This window comes from Stegostoma tigrinum, chromosome 23, assembly GCF_030684315.1.
Source record: "Stegostoma tigrinum isolate sSteTig4 chromosome 23, sSteTig4.hap1, whole genome shotgun sequence".
NCBI classification, from domain to species: domain Eukaryota; kingdom Metazoa; phylum Chordata; class Chondrichthyes; order Orectolobiformes; family Stegostomatidae; genus Stegostoma; species Stegostoma tigrinum.
The window spans coordinates 18,884,333-18,904,363 of NC_081376.1; the positions used below are offsets into that span (position 1 = coordinate 18,884,333).

Here is a 20,031-nt window from a genome sequence, read left to right on the forward strand (position 1 = left end):
CTTAGCTTTGTCCCCTGAATTAAATTTTCACTCTCACTTAGAGGCAGCATGTAGTCAGCCTTGACATTCCTGCTGCTATTTCCTCTTAGCCTGCCAGGTCTGGGGATATCTGGTTTAACCTGGTGTGGAGTCTTCTCCCCATCAGCAACTCTGCTGGAGCTATCTCTGTCATTGTGTGCAGGATGATCCTATCATCAAACAGGAACCAGGACAGTTTGGTCTCAATTGATGCAGTAGGCTGCTCCTTTAAGCCTACCCTCAACATTTGGACCACTCTTTCTGCTAGACCATCAGACAATGGATGGTATGGATCTGTCGTTATGTGCTGAATATCATTGGACTTTAGGAAGTATTCAAATTCCCTGCTGGTAAATGACGTCCCATTGTCCTTGACCAATAATTGGAACGATCACTCTTGCTCCCCATAGTAATATGATGTCGTATACGGTGATCTGGTCTTGCTTGGTCCAGAAAGGCTTCAATCTGGTTTGCCCAAGTTAAAATCCCCAATCAGAGACTTCGTAATCAATGAGGTCAGCCTGGTTCCAATCATTACAGTATAGTACCTCAAAACACCATTCGTAAAACACTCATATCACAGTTCCTGTCTTTAGCAGCTCATAGATTTGACCTCAACTTTGGAACTGCAAGTAGCTTCTGCCTGGAATGTAATATGCCTGAGCTTAAAGGTACTCAGCTTTAATTAAGCTCTTCATGGTTTTATTCTAACATTTTTGGCATGGGACTAACATTAGCTCTTTATTCTAAAGTAACCTAGTTCACTATCATCCCTCTGAATCTATATCCTTTCCTTCTCAGGAGCCAGCCACCTTGCCCAAAGCTCAAAGTAAAACTGATATCAAAAGTCTCCCTCTTTAAGTTACAAAGTTTCATTTAAGCTTAAAAATACCAAGACCTAGAATTCCCTAAAAAACTTTGAGACCCCATTATTTATCTTATTTATTAGTGGTGCACATCAACACATTCATTCCAAAGCCAGATCTTAAAATCTGTTTTCAAAGAAATCACCATCACTACAAACATACTTACAAGTTAATTCTTAAGTTCAGACATACAGCAAACACACAGCTTACTGACTCAAAAACCAGAAGCCCCATCTCACTATAAGTGACATTGAATAGAAATTTATAAATCTCACCATTTACAACACAAATCAACTCATAGTGAAAACAAAGTGTGGAGCTGGAGGAACACAGCAGGCCAGGCAGCATCAGAGGAGCAGGAAAGTTGACATTTCAAGTCTACGTAAAATTATTCTCAGTCGTGTTCCCTGCGACAAAATCCTTTCTCACTAATGTGGTGATCTCTTCCTTTATTTACAACACCATCTACTTCATTTTCCTTTTTGTCCATTCATCCTAAACGTTGAATACCCCTGAATATTCAGCTCGCAGCTATTGTCATCCTGTGGCCATGTCGCTCATAGCATTAGATTATACTTGTTTACTTCCACTTGCCCCGTCAATTCATTTACCGTGCTATAAGTTCTGTATGCACTTGGACAAGAGTGTCTTTAGTTCTGTCTTTTTACTATTTTCACAACCCTTACCCTTATCTGCAAACACACTCTTACACTTGTAAGCCCTGTCCCTTCCTGCCACACTCAGATCGTCAATTCCTTTACTGTTACCTCACTACAAGGATTTAATTTCCTTCACTTCAACTTTCTTCAACCCCATACCTGCCTCATTTGCAGCCTATCATCCTTTTGCTGACCATGAACTAAATTGGCCAAGCCTATTCTAAGAGGTGCGACAAAGTGGCAAGGTAACATCACCTCCCTGATCTATTGCAGTGTTTGCTGTTCAGCCTCCAGATCAATTACAGTGAGCCAAATTTTCTCAAATCATAGACACTGCAAATGTGTTGCCTTGGATTACATCAGAACTCGTGTTCTGCAACCACCACACATTATCTACCCTGCCATCTGTATATTGTTTAACTAATTTTTTTAACTGATTGTTTTAATTAATGCCTGTGGTCCTGCATTTGCTTAAATTCTTATTATTTCAACAAATGCTCTACTTTCCCTGATTGAAATTCCCTATTTAAGATAAATAGGACACACTCATCTGCCAATCTAATGTACTTTACTATTTCATACTAGTAATTAAACATTACAATTACTAAAATTAGCTGAGATCTGAAAGATAAAAGAGAAAAATACCAACGAAGCAGCAACCTATAATCCTGAGATGCTGCAGTTTGACTTTTCCCAGATGGCCAGCTCTGGAGTCATGGACCAGATTAGATAATAGAGCTCCCATAAGCACTGCCCAGTCTCCAGGTCTTTATTCTCTCCCACTCCATTAGATGCTGCTCTGTTTCCACGTTGTTCTCTCTCCACGTGTTTTAGCTCCCACACCGTCTTGGTCCTCCTCTCTTCCACTCTTTTTGATGCTGCTTTAAGACGATGCTTTCTGTCTGTGGACCCTCCTTTCCCCTGCTGTCTTTACATTCATTTAAATCTTAAACAACCATGATGATGCCTTGAGTGATATTTAACTGGCAGTATATCTGCTCTTGACAAATTTGGACAATCTTTATGATCAAATTAAATTCTTTATGAATTGCATCTCATAAATTAATATCTGCCATCTACAGGTAGGGGTCCAGGTTCAATACTTAATTCCCCAATCATTGTATATTGTTCTTCAATTCCTTTAGAAAACAGAAAATGGCTAAAACTTCTTAGCCAGGTGAATTCACAAATGAAAGTAAATGACACAGAGCAAGTCATGCTCACTGTCCAAAATATTTTATTAATATTTGACTGGCAGCAGGTTTTTGAAAAGGATCATTACATTTGTGTTCTGTGCAGACCTTCAGGATGCAATACAGTGCATGAACAACTTAAGTGCCAATTCACCTATGCAGTGCATGGGATATTATCAGAACCAGAAACTGGTGTAATCTCTCATGTTTCAAATCAGGCTAAGGATTCCTGAAATTTAGTTCTGTCAATCACAGGAGCTGAACAGCTTAATACATAAAGACTGGATAGACAGTGTCAAGTGGCTCAATTCCTCACTCCTTAAGGTCTCCTGACTTTCCAAAATGCACATGTCAGTACAGTGACATGAATGATTAGATGTTCTCCACTTAGCTGCATTGTGAATTTTCAGTGACATTCAGATGTTTGCCACGTAAATGACTTTGATATTCCTGTGTCCTGATAGTCGTTTCTGCAGAGTAGGTGGGACTTGTGCATTGGCACTCTGCAGAATTCCCGGCATAGCAGACTCCGAGGGATTTGCCTGGGAATTGAAGATTCCAATGGGCAATTCCACTTCGACTGCAACCCTGTAAATGTATAAATTTAAATTGGAGCATTCAGAGAGTTCTGATACAATTAAGTTAATAGTCACCTAGGAAAAGTGGAAATAAAAGATATAACATTTGGGTAAATGACCATGACCCCCAGATCTCCCAGTCTCCTTACACCCTTATCCCTGAGCCAACACTACTTCCCTCTACTTCCAGACAAAAGTCTCCTCCCATTCCACACTCCCAGACCCAAAATCTCACTTCCCACCCCTCGGGGTCACATGGCCACTCCCCTTCTAGGACCTGCCGACCCACTCTCCCAGTGCCAGACCTGAAACACCCACTCCCCTGCTGCCAGACCTGACAGCCAGTCTCCACACTCCTCCTAGAATCCAAACCTCTCCCTTCTTAAGTGCCCTCTGAAATGACCTCACAAGTTACTCAGTTCAAGGGCAATTAGGGATGGCCAATTAATGTTGACCTTACCATTCCATGCAATAATAAAGAAAAAAGCTAACAATTAGCATTTATATAGTGTCTTTAGCAAAATGTTCCATTTTGTTTCATCGGAACATGACCAAAGAGTGACACTTTAAGGACTGTCATTAAAGGATTAGACCCAGGTAGAGAGTGGAAATGCTGAAGTGAAGATAACAGAATTTAGGGCTTTGGCAGCTCATGGCGTTGCTGCCAATGGTACAGTGATTACACTTAGAAAGTACAAAAGGTTAGAAGTGGAAAGTTGCAGAGATTTGCAGGGTTAGAAACCTGGAAGAGCTAACAGAAATAGAGAGTTGATAACATGGAAGTATTCAAATACAAGGGTGAGCATTTAAAACTATTAACATGTGTCATTATTTCTTAGCTTTGAGCAAAGACAGGCCATTCAACACCTTAAGCTTGTTAATGACTGATCTGTGCATGTACCTCATTGGCCTACTTGTACTGTAATTAATATCCACCAATGTATAAATCTCATATTTAAGATTAAGATTTAATAAGTGGTCCTAGAAATAATATATATTTTGATGGTATCTTCAAAGTTTCATTAGAATCTAGAACAGTTCCTACAAATTAGACTGTAGCTAATGTAACCCCAACTATTTAAAAAGGGAGGTAGAAAAGCAAGAAAGAATTCTAGATTGGTGAGTCTGATGTTGGTAGTGGGAAAGATGTTAAAGCCCATTATCAAGGATTTAAAGCAGAGCACTTAGAAAACAGCGGTAGATTCAGACACAGTCAGCATGCTTGATAAATTACTGGAACTCTTTAAAGAATATAAATAGTAGAGTAGATGGGAGAAATTGATGGGACTTCCAGAAGGTTTTTGACGAAGTCTCACATAAGCAATTAATGTGTAAAATTAAAGCACATGGGATTGGGGGTAGTGCATTGAGATGGATAGAAAATTGGTGAGCAGAAAGGAAATAAAGAGTCAAAATAAAAGGCAATGAATAGCAATGATTAGTGGTGCAGCAGGGATTATTACTAGGAACCCAGCTGTTCACAATAGATGTTATCATTTAGGGAAGGGAGCTAAATGTAATATCTTAAAATTTGCAGATGACACAAAGCTGGGTGGAAGGGTGAGCTTTGACGAAGATGTAGAGATGTAGCAGTGATTTGGACCAGTTGAGTGACTGGGCCAATGCATGGCAGATGCAGTATAATGCGGCTAAATGTGAGGTTATTCACTGTGGTAGCTAAAATAGGAACGCAGGTTATTATTTAAAGGGCTGTAAATTGAGAGAAAGGAATGTACAATGAAATCTGGGTGCTCTGGTGCACCATGCGTTGAAAAAGAAGCAGGCATGTGCAGCAGTCAGTAAAGAAGGTGAACTGTATGTTGACCTTCATAGCAAGAGGAGTCAAATAGAGGAACAAGGGTGTCTTGCTATAATTATACATAGGGCCTTGGCATGGGCACACCTGGAATATTGTGCGCAGTTTGGTCTCCTTATCTGAGGAAGGATGTTCTTGTGATAGAGGGAGTGCAATGAAGTTTTCAAATTGATTCCTAGAATGGAGGGACTGACATATGAGGAGAGTTTGAATAGGTTAGGATTGTATTCACTGGAGTTTAGAAGTTGATGGGGTGGCGGGGGGGGGGGGAGGGGTGGGTGGGGAGAGTTGTGATCTCGTAGAAACCAACTCAGGAAGGATGTTCCTGACTCTTTTTTTTAACCAGAGGCCATATTTAAAGGATAAAGGTAAACCCTTCACGGCTGAGATGAGCAGAAATTTCTTCATCCAGAGAATGAGGAGTTGTGGAATTCATTAGTGCAGCAATACATCATGTTCTCAAGAAAAAGGAGCTCTTCTGGCTCAGAAGATCAAGGGATATTGTGGAGTGTGGGAATTAGGGTATTGAGCTCGATGATCATCCATTATCATAATGAATGGTATACCAGACTCAAGGGGGTGAATGGCCTACTTGTGTTCCTGACATTTTTTGTTTCTGTGATTTTGCTTCTTTGATATGATTTTGGTTTCAGAGGGCTTCTGAGATAACAAAGGATGATTTGACAATCCTGTGATCATCACACTCATTTTCTTGCTGAGATAAAATTACCCATTTAACTTTGCCAATGATTATTGACAAGATAATGGCCTGAAAACAGAGTGGGGTGTCAGGGTGTAGGTGGTGATGATGGGAGCAGATTATTATTGTATTAGACCATTTTTGAAATAGAAAGACACTATGAATTAATGTTTATAAAAATGAGATAAGATGCTTAGTCCCAAACGTTAAAAAGCATTTGCGCCCATATATGCAGATGTGTACATATTCGCACACATGCACTGCATGGAAGTATCCAAACCAGGACCTTGTAGAGCAGTGTGAATAACATAGTGAATAGGTGTGACACATGAATAGTTGATGGCCTAGTGGTCTTATTGCTGGACTGTTAATCCAGAAATCCAGGTAATCTTCTGCAGACCTGGGTTTGAATCCTGCCCTGTGAGATAGTAGAATTTGATTTGATTAAAAATCTGGAACAAAGAGCCTAATGTCAGAAAAAAACCCAACTGGCTCACTAATGTCTTTCAGGGAAGGAAACTGCCATCCTTACCAGGTCTGGCCTACACGTGACTCCAAACCCACAGCAATGTGGTTAACTCTTAAGGATGTGTAATAAATGTTGGCCTGGCTTGCAGGGCCCTCATCCTGCCAACGAATAAAAAAATGTCGTGGAGATTAAACGTACAACGCACAGCTGTGTTTGAGTTGACGTGCTCACTCGAAACTCCATCATCACAGATATTGCATCAATGTTTCATGCCTCATGAATGGACAATCTGGTCTTGTTCCTCATGCCTCTAGTTTCATTGGTTTCCATTAAGGCTGCCTATACTCTTGTGAGAACACAATTTTTATGAAATCATGATGTAATCCTTTTAAATAAACCCTGGCCGAGATCATATAATGTATAAATCATCCTTGGCATTCTTAGACATAAATAAATTCTGGTCATTTTGCATTTAATAACCAGCTGATGAATGTTTTTAAAATCTTGAAAGTCTCAGAGAAACCTCCATTTGGGCTTTTCTAGAGTTCATAGAAATGATCATCTTTCCATATCTCTTACATATCTTGCTCAGAGATTGGTTGGGACAGGGACAGGATTGCCTGAGAGGGTAGTGGAGTCGGCCTCATTAGGTGCATTTAAGCGGCTATTAGATAGGCATATGGATGATAGTGTAAGACAGGGGTGGGGGTTAGATAGACCTTAGGATTAGAGTAAAAGTTCGGCACAACATCATGGGCCGAAGGGTCTGTACTGTGCTGTGCTGTTCTATGTTCTATGCTCTACATCTCTCCTTGGACATTGATTGTGCAGACACATTTTATAAAGAAAACTCATTTATAGAAGCATACAAATAAGAAGGAGGCTAATCTGCCCAGCCTATTCTTTCCTGATAGCACTGCAATTCGTTTCCGTCCTAGTACTCACCCTGTTCCTTTTTGAAAGGTATGGTTTAAACTGCTGATGCCATCCCCAACAGTACATTCCAGTTCATAACCATGCGAATGCAAATCTTTCTTTTCATTCCTTTTCTGATTCTTTTAACAATTGTTTTAAATCTGTGTCTACTGATTATTGACCTTCCAACCAATGAAAGTAATGGTTGCTTTTTGTACATATGATTTTGACCAGGGTACAAAATCATTGTCTGCTTTTTAACCGGCCCCTTTCTCTCTCCTTTGTTTTATAAGGTAATAGTGATTCTCAACATAATTTCATGTCTTTTCTTCATTTTTATTCAACTAAACTCCAAATTTTATGCTTTATATCCTCCCTAAATCCCTATTCTGAAGCAGCAAGGGCACAATGCTTGATCTCTTCCTGCAACTCAGCTTACTGCAAAACTGTTACACTCCTTTCTTTTCCTTTGTCTTGTGTCTGCCTTGTCTCAATGAGTCATTCACTAACCTTTCAGAAAAACATAGGGCAAGCTCCACTCTGGATACTACCCCATATACCCAAGGTGATAAATCCAGTGAATTTCTGCTCCAGAGACACCACCACCTTTAGCCCTGTTACCCCCTCATGTGCATTTGAAAGGAACTGCGAAGCTGGTTAAAGGAAAGCAAAGGATTTCTCCTCAAGGCACTGACGAATGCTCATCACTAAAGCAAATGACCTGGTTAATAACCTCATTGTTATCTGTGGGACTTTACCATGTGTGAAGTGGCTGCTATGTTGCACCCACTGCAACAGTCGTTTCGCTATGTGTAAAGAGTTTTGGGGAGTTCCAAGACATGAATATAAAAGCCTATTTTTATTTTCTTCCTCACAAGCCAGATACTACTGCAAACCTTTCTGAGTTAACTTATCACTTCAATTTCAGGGATAATGGGAACTGCAGATGCTGGAGAATTCCAAGATAATAAAATGTGAGGCTGGATGAACACAGCAGGCCAAGCAGCATCTCAGGAGAACAAAAGCTGACGTTTCGGGCCTAGACCCTTCATCAGAGAGGGGGATGGGGAGAGGGAACTGGAATAAATAGGGAGAGAGGGGGAGGCAGACTGAAGATGGAGAGTAAAGAAGATAGGTGGAGAGAGTGTAGGTGGGGAGGTAGGGAGGGGATAGGTCAGTCCAGGGAAGACGGACAGGTCAAGGAGGTGGGATGAGGTTAGTAGGTAGATGGGGGTGCGGCTTGGGGTGGGAGGAAGGGATGGGTGAGAGGAAGAACCGGTTAGGGAGGCAGAGACAGGTTGGACTGGTTTTGGGATGCAGTGGGTGGGGGGGAAGAGCTGGGCTGGTTGTGTGGTGCAGTGGGGGGAGGGGACGAACTGGGCTGGTTTAGGGATGCAGCAGGGGAAGGGGAGATTTTGAAACTGGTGAAGTCCACATTGATACCATTAGGCTGCAGGGTTCCCAGGCAGAATATGAGTTGCTGTTCCTGCAACCTTTGGGCGGCATCATTGTGGCAGTGCAGGAGGCCCATGATGGACATGTCATCTAGAGAATGGGAGGGGGAGTGGAAATGGTTTGCGACTGGGAGGTGCAGTTGTTTGTTGCGAACTGAGCGGAGGTGTTCTGCAAAGCGGTCTCCAAGCCTCCGCTTGGTTTCCCCAATGTAGAGGAAGCCGCACCGGGTCTTGACTGCGTCTCCCGTATTTCCCGCAACACATCCCTCACACCCCGCCCCCGCCACAACTGCCCTAAGAGGAACCCCCTCGTTCTCACACACCACCCTACCAACCTCCGGATACAACGCATCATCCTCCGACACTTTCGCCATTTACAATCCACCCCCACCACCCAAGACATTTTTCCATCCCCACCCCTGTCTGCTTTCCGGAGAGACCACTCTCTCCGTGACTCCCTTGTTCGCTCCACACTGCCCTCCAACCCCACCACACCCCGCACCTTCCCCCGCAACCGCAGGAAATGCTACACTTGCCCCCACACCTCCTCCCTCACCCCTATCCCAGGCCCCAAGATGACATTCCACATTAAGCAGAGGTTCACCTGCACATCTGCCAATGTGGTATACTGCATCCACTGTACCCGGTGTGGCTTCCTCTACATTGGAGAAACCAAGCGGAGGCTTGGAGACCGCTTTGCAGAACACCTCCGCTCAGTTCGCAACAAACAACTGCACCTCCCAGTCGCAAACCATTTCCACTCCCCCTCCCATTCTCTAGATGACATGTCCATCATGGGCCTCCTGCACTGCCACAATGATGCCACCCGAAGGTTGCAGGAACAGCAACTCATATTCCGCCTGGGAACCCTGCAGCCTAATGGTATCAATGTGGACTTCACCAGTTTCAAAATCTCCCCTTCCCCTGCTGCATCCCTAAACCAGCCCAGTTCGTCCCCTCCCCCCACTGCACCACACAACCAGCCCAGCTCTTCCCCCCCACCCACTGCATCCCAAAACCAGTCCAACCTGTCTCTGCCTCCCTAACCGGTTCTTCCTCTCACCCATCCCTTCCTCCCACCCCAAGCCGCACCCCCATCTACCTACTAACCTCATCCCACCTCCTTGACCTGTCCGTCTTCCCTGGACTGACCTATCCCCTCCCTACCTCCCCACCTATACTCTCTCCACCTATCTTCTTTACTCTCCATCTTCGGTCCGCCTCCCCCTCTCTCCCTATTTATTCCAGTTCCCTCTCCCCATCCCCCTCTCTGATGAAGGGTCTAGGCCCGAAACGTCAGCTTTTGTTCTCCTGAGATGCTGCTTGGCCTGCTGTGTTCATCCAGCCTCACACTTCAATTTCAGGGGTGGCCTGTACTGGGCAGTGAATACTTAATCTGCATTTCTTACCATATCAAAATTTTAAAAATTGACAGGATATATCCCTGCAGAACCAGATACCGGAAACCAATTGTTCCTTCTCAAACACAGACGATGCTTGTAAAGAGTAGAACCTCATGGGGAAAACAGTGCATCTCTCAGGGTCTACACCAACCAGGGAATTATAACTGGTTCAGTGGTACATCTCATTATATTCTTCATTTGCACATTGCAATGGTATGTTGCATGGGTGCACCAGTGACTGCAAATTAAACCAAAGGCATGGCTGTATTTATATAAAATAATTACAATCATCATATTTACCCAGCATTTTACAAACATGTTGAAGTCTGAACACGCATTATTTTCCTTGCTCCTAACGTGCTCACCTACAAGCTGGTGATAACCTATAAATACAATGCAAACCTGTAATATTTTACATGAGTGTCTATTCTTTATATTGGACTTGGAATGGCAGCAATCTACTTAATATTGACAGTAAGTCTTGCCTCTACTCAAATCCCCATATGCATTATCCATCAGCAGCAACATTCCTAACAAATGATTTCCTCCCTTCTTCTTACCGAGAATTACTGAACCAATTTCTCCCCCTTAAATTCTGTAAAGTTCCAAATCTCTCTCTGTAAATTGAGCGTATGATCCATACAGTCAGTTCAGCACTTAACTGAGAGTCCTGCGCTGTTGGAGCTGGTGCCTCTATTCAATGAAATGCTAAATCTGTTAACCTGAGTGGTCATGGTATCATGTGATTCACTATATTTGAAACGCTTTGAAATGTTTCTGAGAGATGGCATCAAGTTAATTTAGTTATATGGAAATGTTAAAGAGCAGATCAATATAACAGTCTCTGTAGCTCAAAGCTTCTATAATAGCCATCAACCTGAGCTTTACTGCATCCGAATGAAGATGACATGCAGGAACTTTTCCTATACTGTGTACTTTCCCATACCTAATATCTCCCATTTTCAGTTTTGCCTCAGTTTATCTGCTACTGAACCATTCATCCATTCCTTTGTTAACTCTACATTTCACTATTTTAACTCTGTCAAGGTTAACCCCACATAAACTTAAACTTCTCCAAAAATATCAACTCACGTCAAGTCCCATTTTCCTATCAATCTGTGCTTGCTGACTTCTGTTGGCTCTAGGTCCAGCAGTGCTGCAAATTTAAAATATTTATCCAGTTTTAAAAATCCTTTCAAAGCTTTGTCATTCTGTAGACACCAACTAGCCCATAAACAGTGGAGTGGGTAAGTGATTTTTGCCCAACCTCCCGTCTTCCAGTGGTAATTTGTGCGGGATTATAATTTCAGCAGTGCAACTTGGCCTGTGATATTTTCACTGAGTAATTCAAGGGGCCCTGTCACAGCTGTACACAGCGCACAGTCATAAAAAGCTGGGAATTAAATCGGCGATTAAACTGAGACTCAGATACCTGTTGCCTGCAACTGGACAGTCCATATATTGTTATATAAAGTGGATTGGTTGTTAACAAGGAAATTGAAATGTAAGGTAAGAGCCAAGAGGAAGATAAGCGTTTTATTTTATGTGCAGCAAACTGTTTTCTGCTGAAAGGGTAAGGGAAGCAGATCCATTAGTTCCCTTGCAAAGGATTTATTCTTAAAGAAGTTTTAGGGAAAAGGGGCAAGAGAGTGAGACTAATTGGACAGCTCTTTCAAAGAGCTGTGGCCAAATACCTTCTTTACTGTTGATTCTCTGACTTGTCAGCCTGCAGCCTTCACTGATCCCATCTGCGTAGTATGTATCCATCAAATGTGACTCAATGATGAAGAACTCATGGCTGGACATTTTATGACAGATAATAATGGGAGCAATTTCACACTTTGCAAAGAACAACAGCACACAAGGCTTAACAGTTCCAGTGCCCCATCAGAGAAAGGAGCCATCATCACTCTTACTTGGCCTAGACTTTAAAGCTGATTCCAAGCTGATCTGAGAGAACCATTTGGTCCATAGAGTACCAGGGTGTTTGAGACAGCTCTCCAATTAGCCCAATTCCACGCCTCTTTCCCCATAATCTTTTTAATTCATCAAGTTTCCTTTTGAAAGTTGTTGAATCTGATTCAACCACCCACTCAAACAGTGTAATTATAGATCATAACAATTTGCTGCATAAAAAGAAAATCCCTATCAATCTCCAGGGCCTATTTTGCCCATTACCTTACATAGAACATAGAACATAGAACATAACAGCACAGTACAGGCCCTTCGGCCCTCGATGTTGTGCCGACCTGTCATACCGATCTGGAGCCCATCGAACCTACACTATTCCATGTACATCCATATGCTTATCCAATGACGACTTAAATGTACCTAAAGTTGCCGAATCTACTACCGTTGCAGGCAAAGCGTTCCATTCCCTTACTACTCTCTGACTAAAGAAACTACCTCTGACATCTATCCTATATCTTTCACCCCTCAATTTAAAGCTATGCCCCCTCGTGCTCGCCGTCATCATCCTGGGAAAAAGGCTCTCCCTGTCCACCCTATCTAACCCTCTGATTATTTTATGTCTCAATTAAGTCACCTCTCAACCTTCTTCTCTCTAATGAAAACAGCCTCAAGTCCCTCAGCCTTTCCTTGAAAGACCTTCCTTCCATACCAGGCAACATCCTCGTAAATCTCCTCTGCACCCTTTCCAAAGCTTCCACATCCTTCTTATTATGCGGTGACCAGAACTGTACACAATACTCCAAGTGCGGCCACACCAGAGTTTTGTACAGCTTCACCATAACCTCTTGGTTCCGGAACTCGATCCCTCTATTAATAAAAGCTAAAACACGTATGCCTTCTTAACAGCCCTGTCAACCTGGGTGGCAACTTTCAAGGATCTGTGTACATGGACACTGAGATCTCTCTACTCATCTACACTACCAAGAATCTTACCATTAGCCCAGTACTTTGCCTTCCGGTTACTCCTACCAAAGTGCATCACCTCACACTTGTCCGCATTAAACTCCATTTGCCACCTCTCAGCCCAGCGCTGCAGCTTATCTATGTCTCTCTGCAACCTACAGCATCCTTCGTCACTATCCACAACTCCACCAACCTTAGTGTCATCTGCAAATTTACTAACCCATCCTTCTCCGCCCTCATCCATGTCATTTATAAAAATGACAAATAGCAGTGGACCCAACACCGACCCTTGCGGTACACCACTAGTAACTAGTCTCCAGGATGAACATTTCCCATCAACTACCACCCTCTGTCTTCTTTCAGCAAGCCAATTTCCGATCCAAACTGCTATATCTCCCACAATTCCATTCCTCCACATTTTGTACAATAGCCTACTGCGGGGAACCTAATCGAACGCCTTGCGGAAATCCATATACACCACATCAACCGGTTCACTCTCATCTACCTGTTTGGTCACCTTCTCAAAGAACTCAATAAGGTTTGTGAGGCATGACCTTCCCTTCACAAAACCGTGCTGACTATCCCTAATCAATATATTCTTTTCTAGATGATTATAAATCCTATCCCTTATAACCTTTTCCAACACTTTAACAACAACTGAGGTAAGGCTCACTGGTCTATAATTACCAGGGTTGTCTCTACTCCCCTTCTTCACTAGCTTCAAAATCTCCCCTTCCCCCACTGCATCCCAAAACCAGCCCAGGTCTTCCCCTCCCCCCACTGCATCACAAAACAGCCCAGCTTGTTCTCTCCCGCCACTGCATCCCAAAACCAGCCCAGCCCATCCCCAACTCCCTAACCTGTCCTTCCTCTCACCGATCCCTTCCTCCCACCTCAAGCCGCACCTCCATTTCCTACGTACTACCTCATCCCGCCTCCTTGACCTGTCCGCCTTCCCTAGACTGACCTATCCCCTCCCTACCTCCCAACCTATACTCTCCTCTCCACCTATCTTCTTTTCTCTCCATCTTCAGTCTGCCTCCCCATCTCTCCCTACTTATTCCAGAACAATCTCCCCATCCCCCTCTCTGATGAAGGGTCTAGGCACGAAACATCAGCCCCCGTGCTCCTGAGACGCTGCCCGGCCCGCAGCGCTCATCCAGCCCCACACCCTGTTAACATGAATATAATAGTTGTTTTGCTGAATTGCCTTTCCCAAGGATGAGTTTATGGGATGCTGCCTATATTGGAACAGTTGTCATTAGTGATTAAACAATACATTACCTTGTTATGTGTCTCAGTACAGTAAAATTTTGCTAATTCTTATTTCTGTTGTATTTTAACTGTGTTGTAAGAATAACGTGTGTTTTGATTAAAGCTTGGTGTTGGACCACTCGAATCACATCTGGAATATAGCACCTTTTACTTGCCTTTTCAAAAAAAAAGGAGTTAGGGTCTAGGCTATCTCCACAGTATACTGTGGCGGGTGATCTGGTCTGGTCTGTTCTGAACATCTATATCCTCTGGTCACTGAGTGTTATGCCATTAGAAACAGCTTCTGCTTAATAACCCTATCAAACTCACTCATTAAGAATAATCTTTTATCCCAACATTCAGACAGGTAGTATTGAAAAATAAAGGGAGTAGCAATTGCTCATGGTAACAAAATAGAATGGGTTGAGACATGAGCAGCCTCGTTAAGGATTGGTTTTCTAAGCAAGGTGTCTAAAGTGGGAAAGTAACCTGATTTAAAACAATTTCAGATCATCTTCATTGCATTTTTCTCTTTTCTTATTTTCCAGAAAAGCAGATGAAACCATCTATTGAAATGTTCTGGAAGTACAAAGGAATCAAATGAGAAGCTAACATAAAGAAAACTGGAGTAGGGACATATCATGAATTATACAGACAAGCACGTTACAGGACCTCGCTTTAATAGTTAGAGTTTCAAGGACAGTTTTGATTTTAGACCCACAGAACAATTCAGCATCATTTATTGAGCAGGTGAGTGCTGTTGAAAGCTTTTCACTCACAAACCCCTCGAGCACAAGGGGATGGCTTTGCACAGTTTCATTCTCTGGGTCTCACTAGCCTCATTGATGAATGCTGCTGGAGTTTATGCTGACTGCTGGCTCATTGAAGGGGAGAAAGGATTTGTGTGGCTGGCCATTTGTAGCCAAAACCAACCACCATACGAATCCATTCCTCAGCACATCAACAATACCATAGTGGACCTCCGGCTGAATGAGAACAAGATCAAAAGTGTCCAGTATTCCTCGCTCAATAGGTTTGGTAACCTGACAGAACTCAATCTGACCAAGAATCAGATTTCTTACATTGAGGATGGAGCCTTCTCCGCACAGTATAACCTGCGTGTTTTGCAACTGGGATTCAATAAACTTCGGAACATCACTGAGGGAATCCTGCGGGGGCTGGGCAGGCTCGAATATCTCTATCTCCAGGCCAATCTTATTGAGGTGGTGAGCCCCAATTCCTTTTGGGAATGTCCCAATGTAATGAACATTGACCTGTCCATGAACCGGTTGCAGACCTTGGAAAGTTCCACCTTCCTGGGCCTCGGCAAACTCACCACTTGTGAACTCTATGGCAATCCGTTTTATTGCTCCTGTGATCTGCTGGGCCTCCTGAAATGGCTAGTACAGTTCAACAACACCACCAGGAGTTATGACAGAACTCAATGTACATCTCCTTCAGATTTTGCAGGGTATCTTTTACTGAACCAGGGCCAGGCCAGTTCCAAGGATGCCTTGAGTGTACTCGCTTCAATGTGTAATGAAGATCTTGACACTGTTGATCCCAGGTTTATCTTCACACAGAAGCCCTCAACTACTACTGTCCCAGAAAGTCCCTGTGAAGCTGAAGATTGTCCATCAGGTGAAGAGTCTACACCATTAATATCCTTTCAGACCCACATCATGAATGTCGACAATACGCCAATAATAAAATTAAAAGAGATCACCTACACAACAGCAACTCTTCTGGTCCATATTCCACTCCCTAATAGGAAAGAAAACATTCTGGTACAATATAACAACAGCATGTACACAGACATAAAGAACCTAGCCACAGAAAAGGAGGAAATTAAAATTGAAGAATTAATTCCCCATACAAATTACACATATTGTGTGACTTCCATTCAAAATTCACTGAGATACAATGAAACTTGCGTCACCTTCTCTACAAGGGCTAAGGCCAAAGCAAAACCATTGCCTGCCACTTCCAATACCACTCATTACATCATGACCATTCTCGGTTGCCTCTTCGGGGTAGTCATAATCTTGGGTGTGATCTATTACTGTCTGCGTAAAAAAAAAGAGGAACAAGTAAAGAACAAGAAATCAGGAAATGCAAAGAAGACAATCATAGAGCTGAAATACGCCCCAGAGTTGGAGACCATCACCATCACCCAAATGGCACAGAAGCCAGTCCCACCCTCCGACATGATGTCATCCAGGATGCCTTTCCTGCCTTCAGCGGGGGATCTGGAAGAGTACAATCTCCGGGAGGTGATTGAAAGTCCGAAGCTCAGTCGAGGAAACTATATGGATGTGAGGTCAGGTGAACATCAATATCACAGAGACATCCTCGAGAGTATGTTTGGAGAGAGTCAGGACTCTGCTGCTGAAATATCAACCATAGCAAAAGAAGTGGATCAAGTGAACCTGATCATCAATAATTGTATTGATGCTCTGCAAACAGAGTCCAGTTCCTTCAGAGGCCCCAATGCTAGGACCTTGGCTTCAGTGGAACCCCAGGACTTCTTGGTTTCTGAACAGTCCCAGAGCAAGTCAGGGTTCCTGTCCCCTATTTACCGGGAAAGTTACCATCCACTAAAGAGACACAGCAGTATGGATGCAGCAACCAAATGCCCCAGCATCTCTTCCAACTGCTCCGTGCGCAGCCCTCGATCAGTGCATTCTGAGATTTATGCTGGCCCCAGGTACAAATCAGAGGCGAAATACATTGAAAGGACCTCTCCAACACGCAGTGCCATCCTGAGCGGAACCCCATGTCGAATTGTGAGATCAGAAACAGCGCAAATACAGCCCTATAGTGATCACTCGCACCTCTATGCCGGCTTGCAACATGGAGAGCGAAAGCAGATGAGGAGTCCAAGCCCATGTGTCCTTGAAGCCCTCCCAAGATCTCGATCCAGGAGAAATTTGGCCTACACTCAGTTCTCCCCCCAGTACCACAGCGTCAGCTATGCCTCCAGCCCAGAATACTCCAGCAAACCCTCTAAGGGGGTCTGGGAGCGATACAAACCTCATGAGAAGTGGCACAGGAAGGATGAATACCTCGCTGCAGGATATGCACTGAGGAAGAAAGTGCAATTTGCAACAGATGAGGACTTGCATGATATTCTAGATTACTGGAAAGGAGTTTCCAGCCAGCACAAATCTTGACTCCTCATTCATCAAGACAAAATTGGACCAAAAAAATTAAAATATCTGTTTTTACCTAATTATATTAACTTCTTAAAAAGGACTGAATGCACTAAGAATTCTTGAAACTGAACTCTGAAACTTGTGTAAAGGATTTCCCTTTTTCTCTCTCGCTATATATATATATATATATATATATATACATATATATAATATATATATGCATATATATATGATATATAATAAAAAGGAAATCCAATGACTTGGAATATTGGATATTATTTATCGCATGACTCTGTCCTGTGACTGTGACTCACTGTAGTGTACATGGGGCATTGTTCGTTGTACAATGTACACCGTGACTGGACTGTGCCGTGTAATTGTAGCTCACACACCGCTCACACCTTGCATTGTACAGTAATATTTACCAGTAAATCTTCCCCTTTATCCCTGCAGTTCTGTACAGATAAATTTCTATATTTGCAATGATGTTTCTGGATTTTTTTGCCTGTTTGTATCAGGTTTTAATTGCAGATTTTACAGAATAGTCTGTTTGGTTCCCAGTGAATGTCTGACAACTGGCCCTGATCATTGGATAAAACTGGACTGGTGAAAGAAATGCACTGAGTGGTTTCTTCTGTCACATTCTCTTTCTGTCTCATTGGTCCAAGTAATGGGTTTTCTCATCGACAATGAAATTTTCAACTGCAAATGGAGCAAAGGAAAGAAAGCAAAAGAGACAGAGAGAAAGCGCTAGAAAGTACAAATGCAAAGAAACAGAGGAAGTTAGAGAGGAACTAAATATGAAATAAAAATAATTAAATAAAGGAAAACAACACTTGTATTTCTGTAGTGTCTTTCCCAGACATGGGGTGCTATAAAAATATTTTACAGCCAATGGCATATTTTGAAGAATGGCTATAACTGAGGTGTGGTTTGTTGAACTTCCCTCTACCCCAAGTGTTAATTCTTCATGTCCAGGCCTAGACAATTACTGCTTCAGGAAATTTGATTTTAGGGCATATTACAGCAGTAGTCAGTCTTGTTGTCATCTCCCAAACCCACTACTTGGACGTGCATTTACGTGGCTGCCTCATCAATCACATCAGAGTAGGCGACATTAAGTCTATCAATGTCTACAACAGTTTCCTTTTGCCCTTCTCTCTCAGACAAGCCTTTCACTGAAACAAACGAAACAACCATGTGGTTCAAAAAAATGCAGCACTGTTATTATTTAAGTACTAATGACTCATTTGTTCAAAGTTTTGAACACTATGATCACAGACACAGAGATGAATTAAAATCAGATAACACTGAATCCATTCCAGTTCAGTGCCAGACACTTATGTAACACAGAATCCATTCACATTGCACCAAGAAAGATGAAATTTGCAAGCAAGACGTTTCCAATGTATTTATTTTAAATAGCTAACACCCGCAACTGGAGTACTTCTTTTTGCTAACAGCAATGGGAAATGTGTATGGATTGTTAATAAATGTTGAAAAATACAGAGAACAGCTAAGCCTGGGAAAACAGTTGGTAGAAGTTATAAAAAGAAAGTATGAGAAGGAATCTACAAAGGATATGAAAATCAGCATTAAAAAAATTGTATAAAAAAGCAGGTGGTCAGTAGCAATGTGGATCCACTCGAAAATACTTGATAATTCTGACTTGGATGAAAATAAGGAAATGGAAGACATGCTAAATCATTAAAATCGAAATTTTGTGTAGAGAAAATGGTCAGCTAATAATGAATCAAGGCAATGACTCGCCAACATTAACGTAAGCAAAATAACAGAATGAAGAAAATAACAATGGTGAAGAGTGTCACATTCTCAGGACCAGGAAGGATTCTACCCCAGATGTTCGAAGAAAGTTAGAACATTGCAGTCAACCTAATAATTTTCCAAAGTTCTCTTGGTTCAGGAACTATTTTCCTTTAGTCTGGAAAACTGTGTATGTTATTTCAGAAAGATATGAGGGAAACCTGTAACATATACAACAGATGCGAACATCAGTGTTGTGAAATTACTGGAGTCTATACTTAGGCTTAGAGTGAACACCTTGAACATTTTCAGCAGATCAGATATAGCCGCCATGAACTCGTAAAAGCAAGAACACATCTGATGAAACAATTGATTTTTATGGACAGGTGACCAGGAACGTTAACAAGCACAAATCTATCAATGTGAGGCTGGATGAACACAGCAGGCCAAGCAGCATCTCAGGAGCACAAAAGCTGACGTTTCGGGCCTAGACCCTTCATCAGAGCCTCTCTGATGAAGGGTCTAGGCCCGAAACGTCAGCTTTTGTGCTCCTGAGATGCTGCTTGGCTTGCTGTGTTCATCCAGTCTCACATTTTATTATCTTGGAATTCTCCAGCATCCGCAGTTCCCATTATCTCTCACAAATCTATCAATACTATTTATATGGGCTTCAAAAAGGCATCTGATAAAAGATCTCCCTATGAGTCAATTAAAGTTAAACCTCATAGAATTGAAGACATATTATTGATTTGTCCTTGTATTGGGAGACAGAATGTAGGGACAATGTGCAAGTACACTAATTGTTAGGATGTGGTGCCCTAGAATAATCTGTGTTGGGGCCACAATTATTCATTGTATTTAATAAGGACATACATAATGGAATAGGAAGCCACATCTTCAAATTTGCTGATGG

General features: G+C 42.4%; 1 protein-coding gene across 8 annotated transcripts in view; it reads left to right on the forward strand.

The window, feature by feature from the left end:
• Window positions 1–17,955, forward strand: part of LOC125462258 (protein ELFN1-like) — a 349,382-nt gene extending 331,427 nt beyond the window's left edge. For all 8 annotated transcript variants that reach the window (XM_059653948.1, XM_059653947.1, XM_059653946.1 and 5 more), the window contains one exon: window positions 14,748–17,955. In XM_059653948.1, the coding sequence (XP_059509931.1) occupies window positions 15,000–17,372 (2,373 nt within the window). In that variant the 5' untranslated portion in view covers window positions 14,748–14,999 and the 3' untranslated portion in view covers window positions 17,373–17,955. The remainder of the gene's footprint in view (window positions 1–14,747) is intronic.
• The last annotated feature ends 2,076 nt before the right edge of the window (window positions 17,956–20,031 follow it).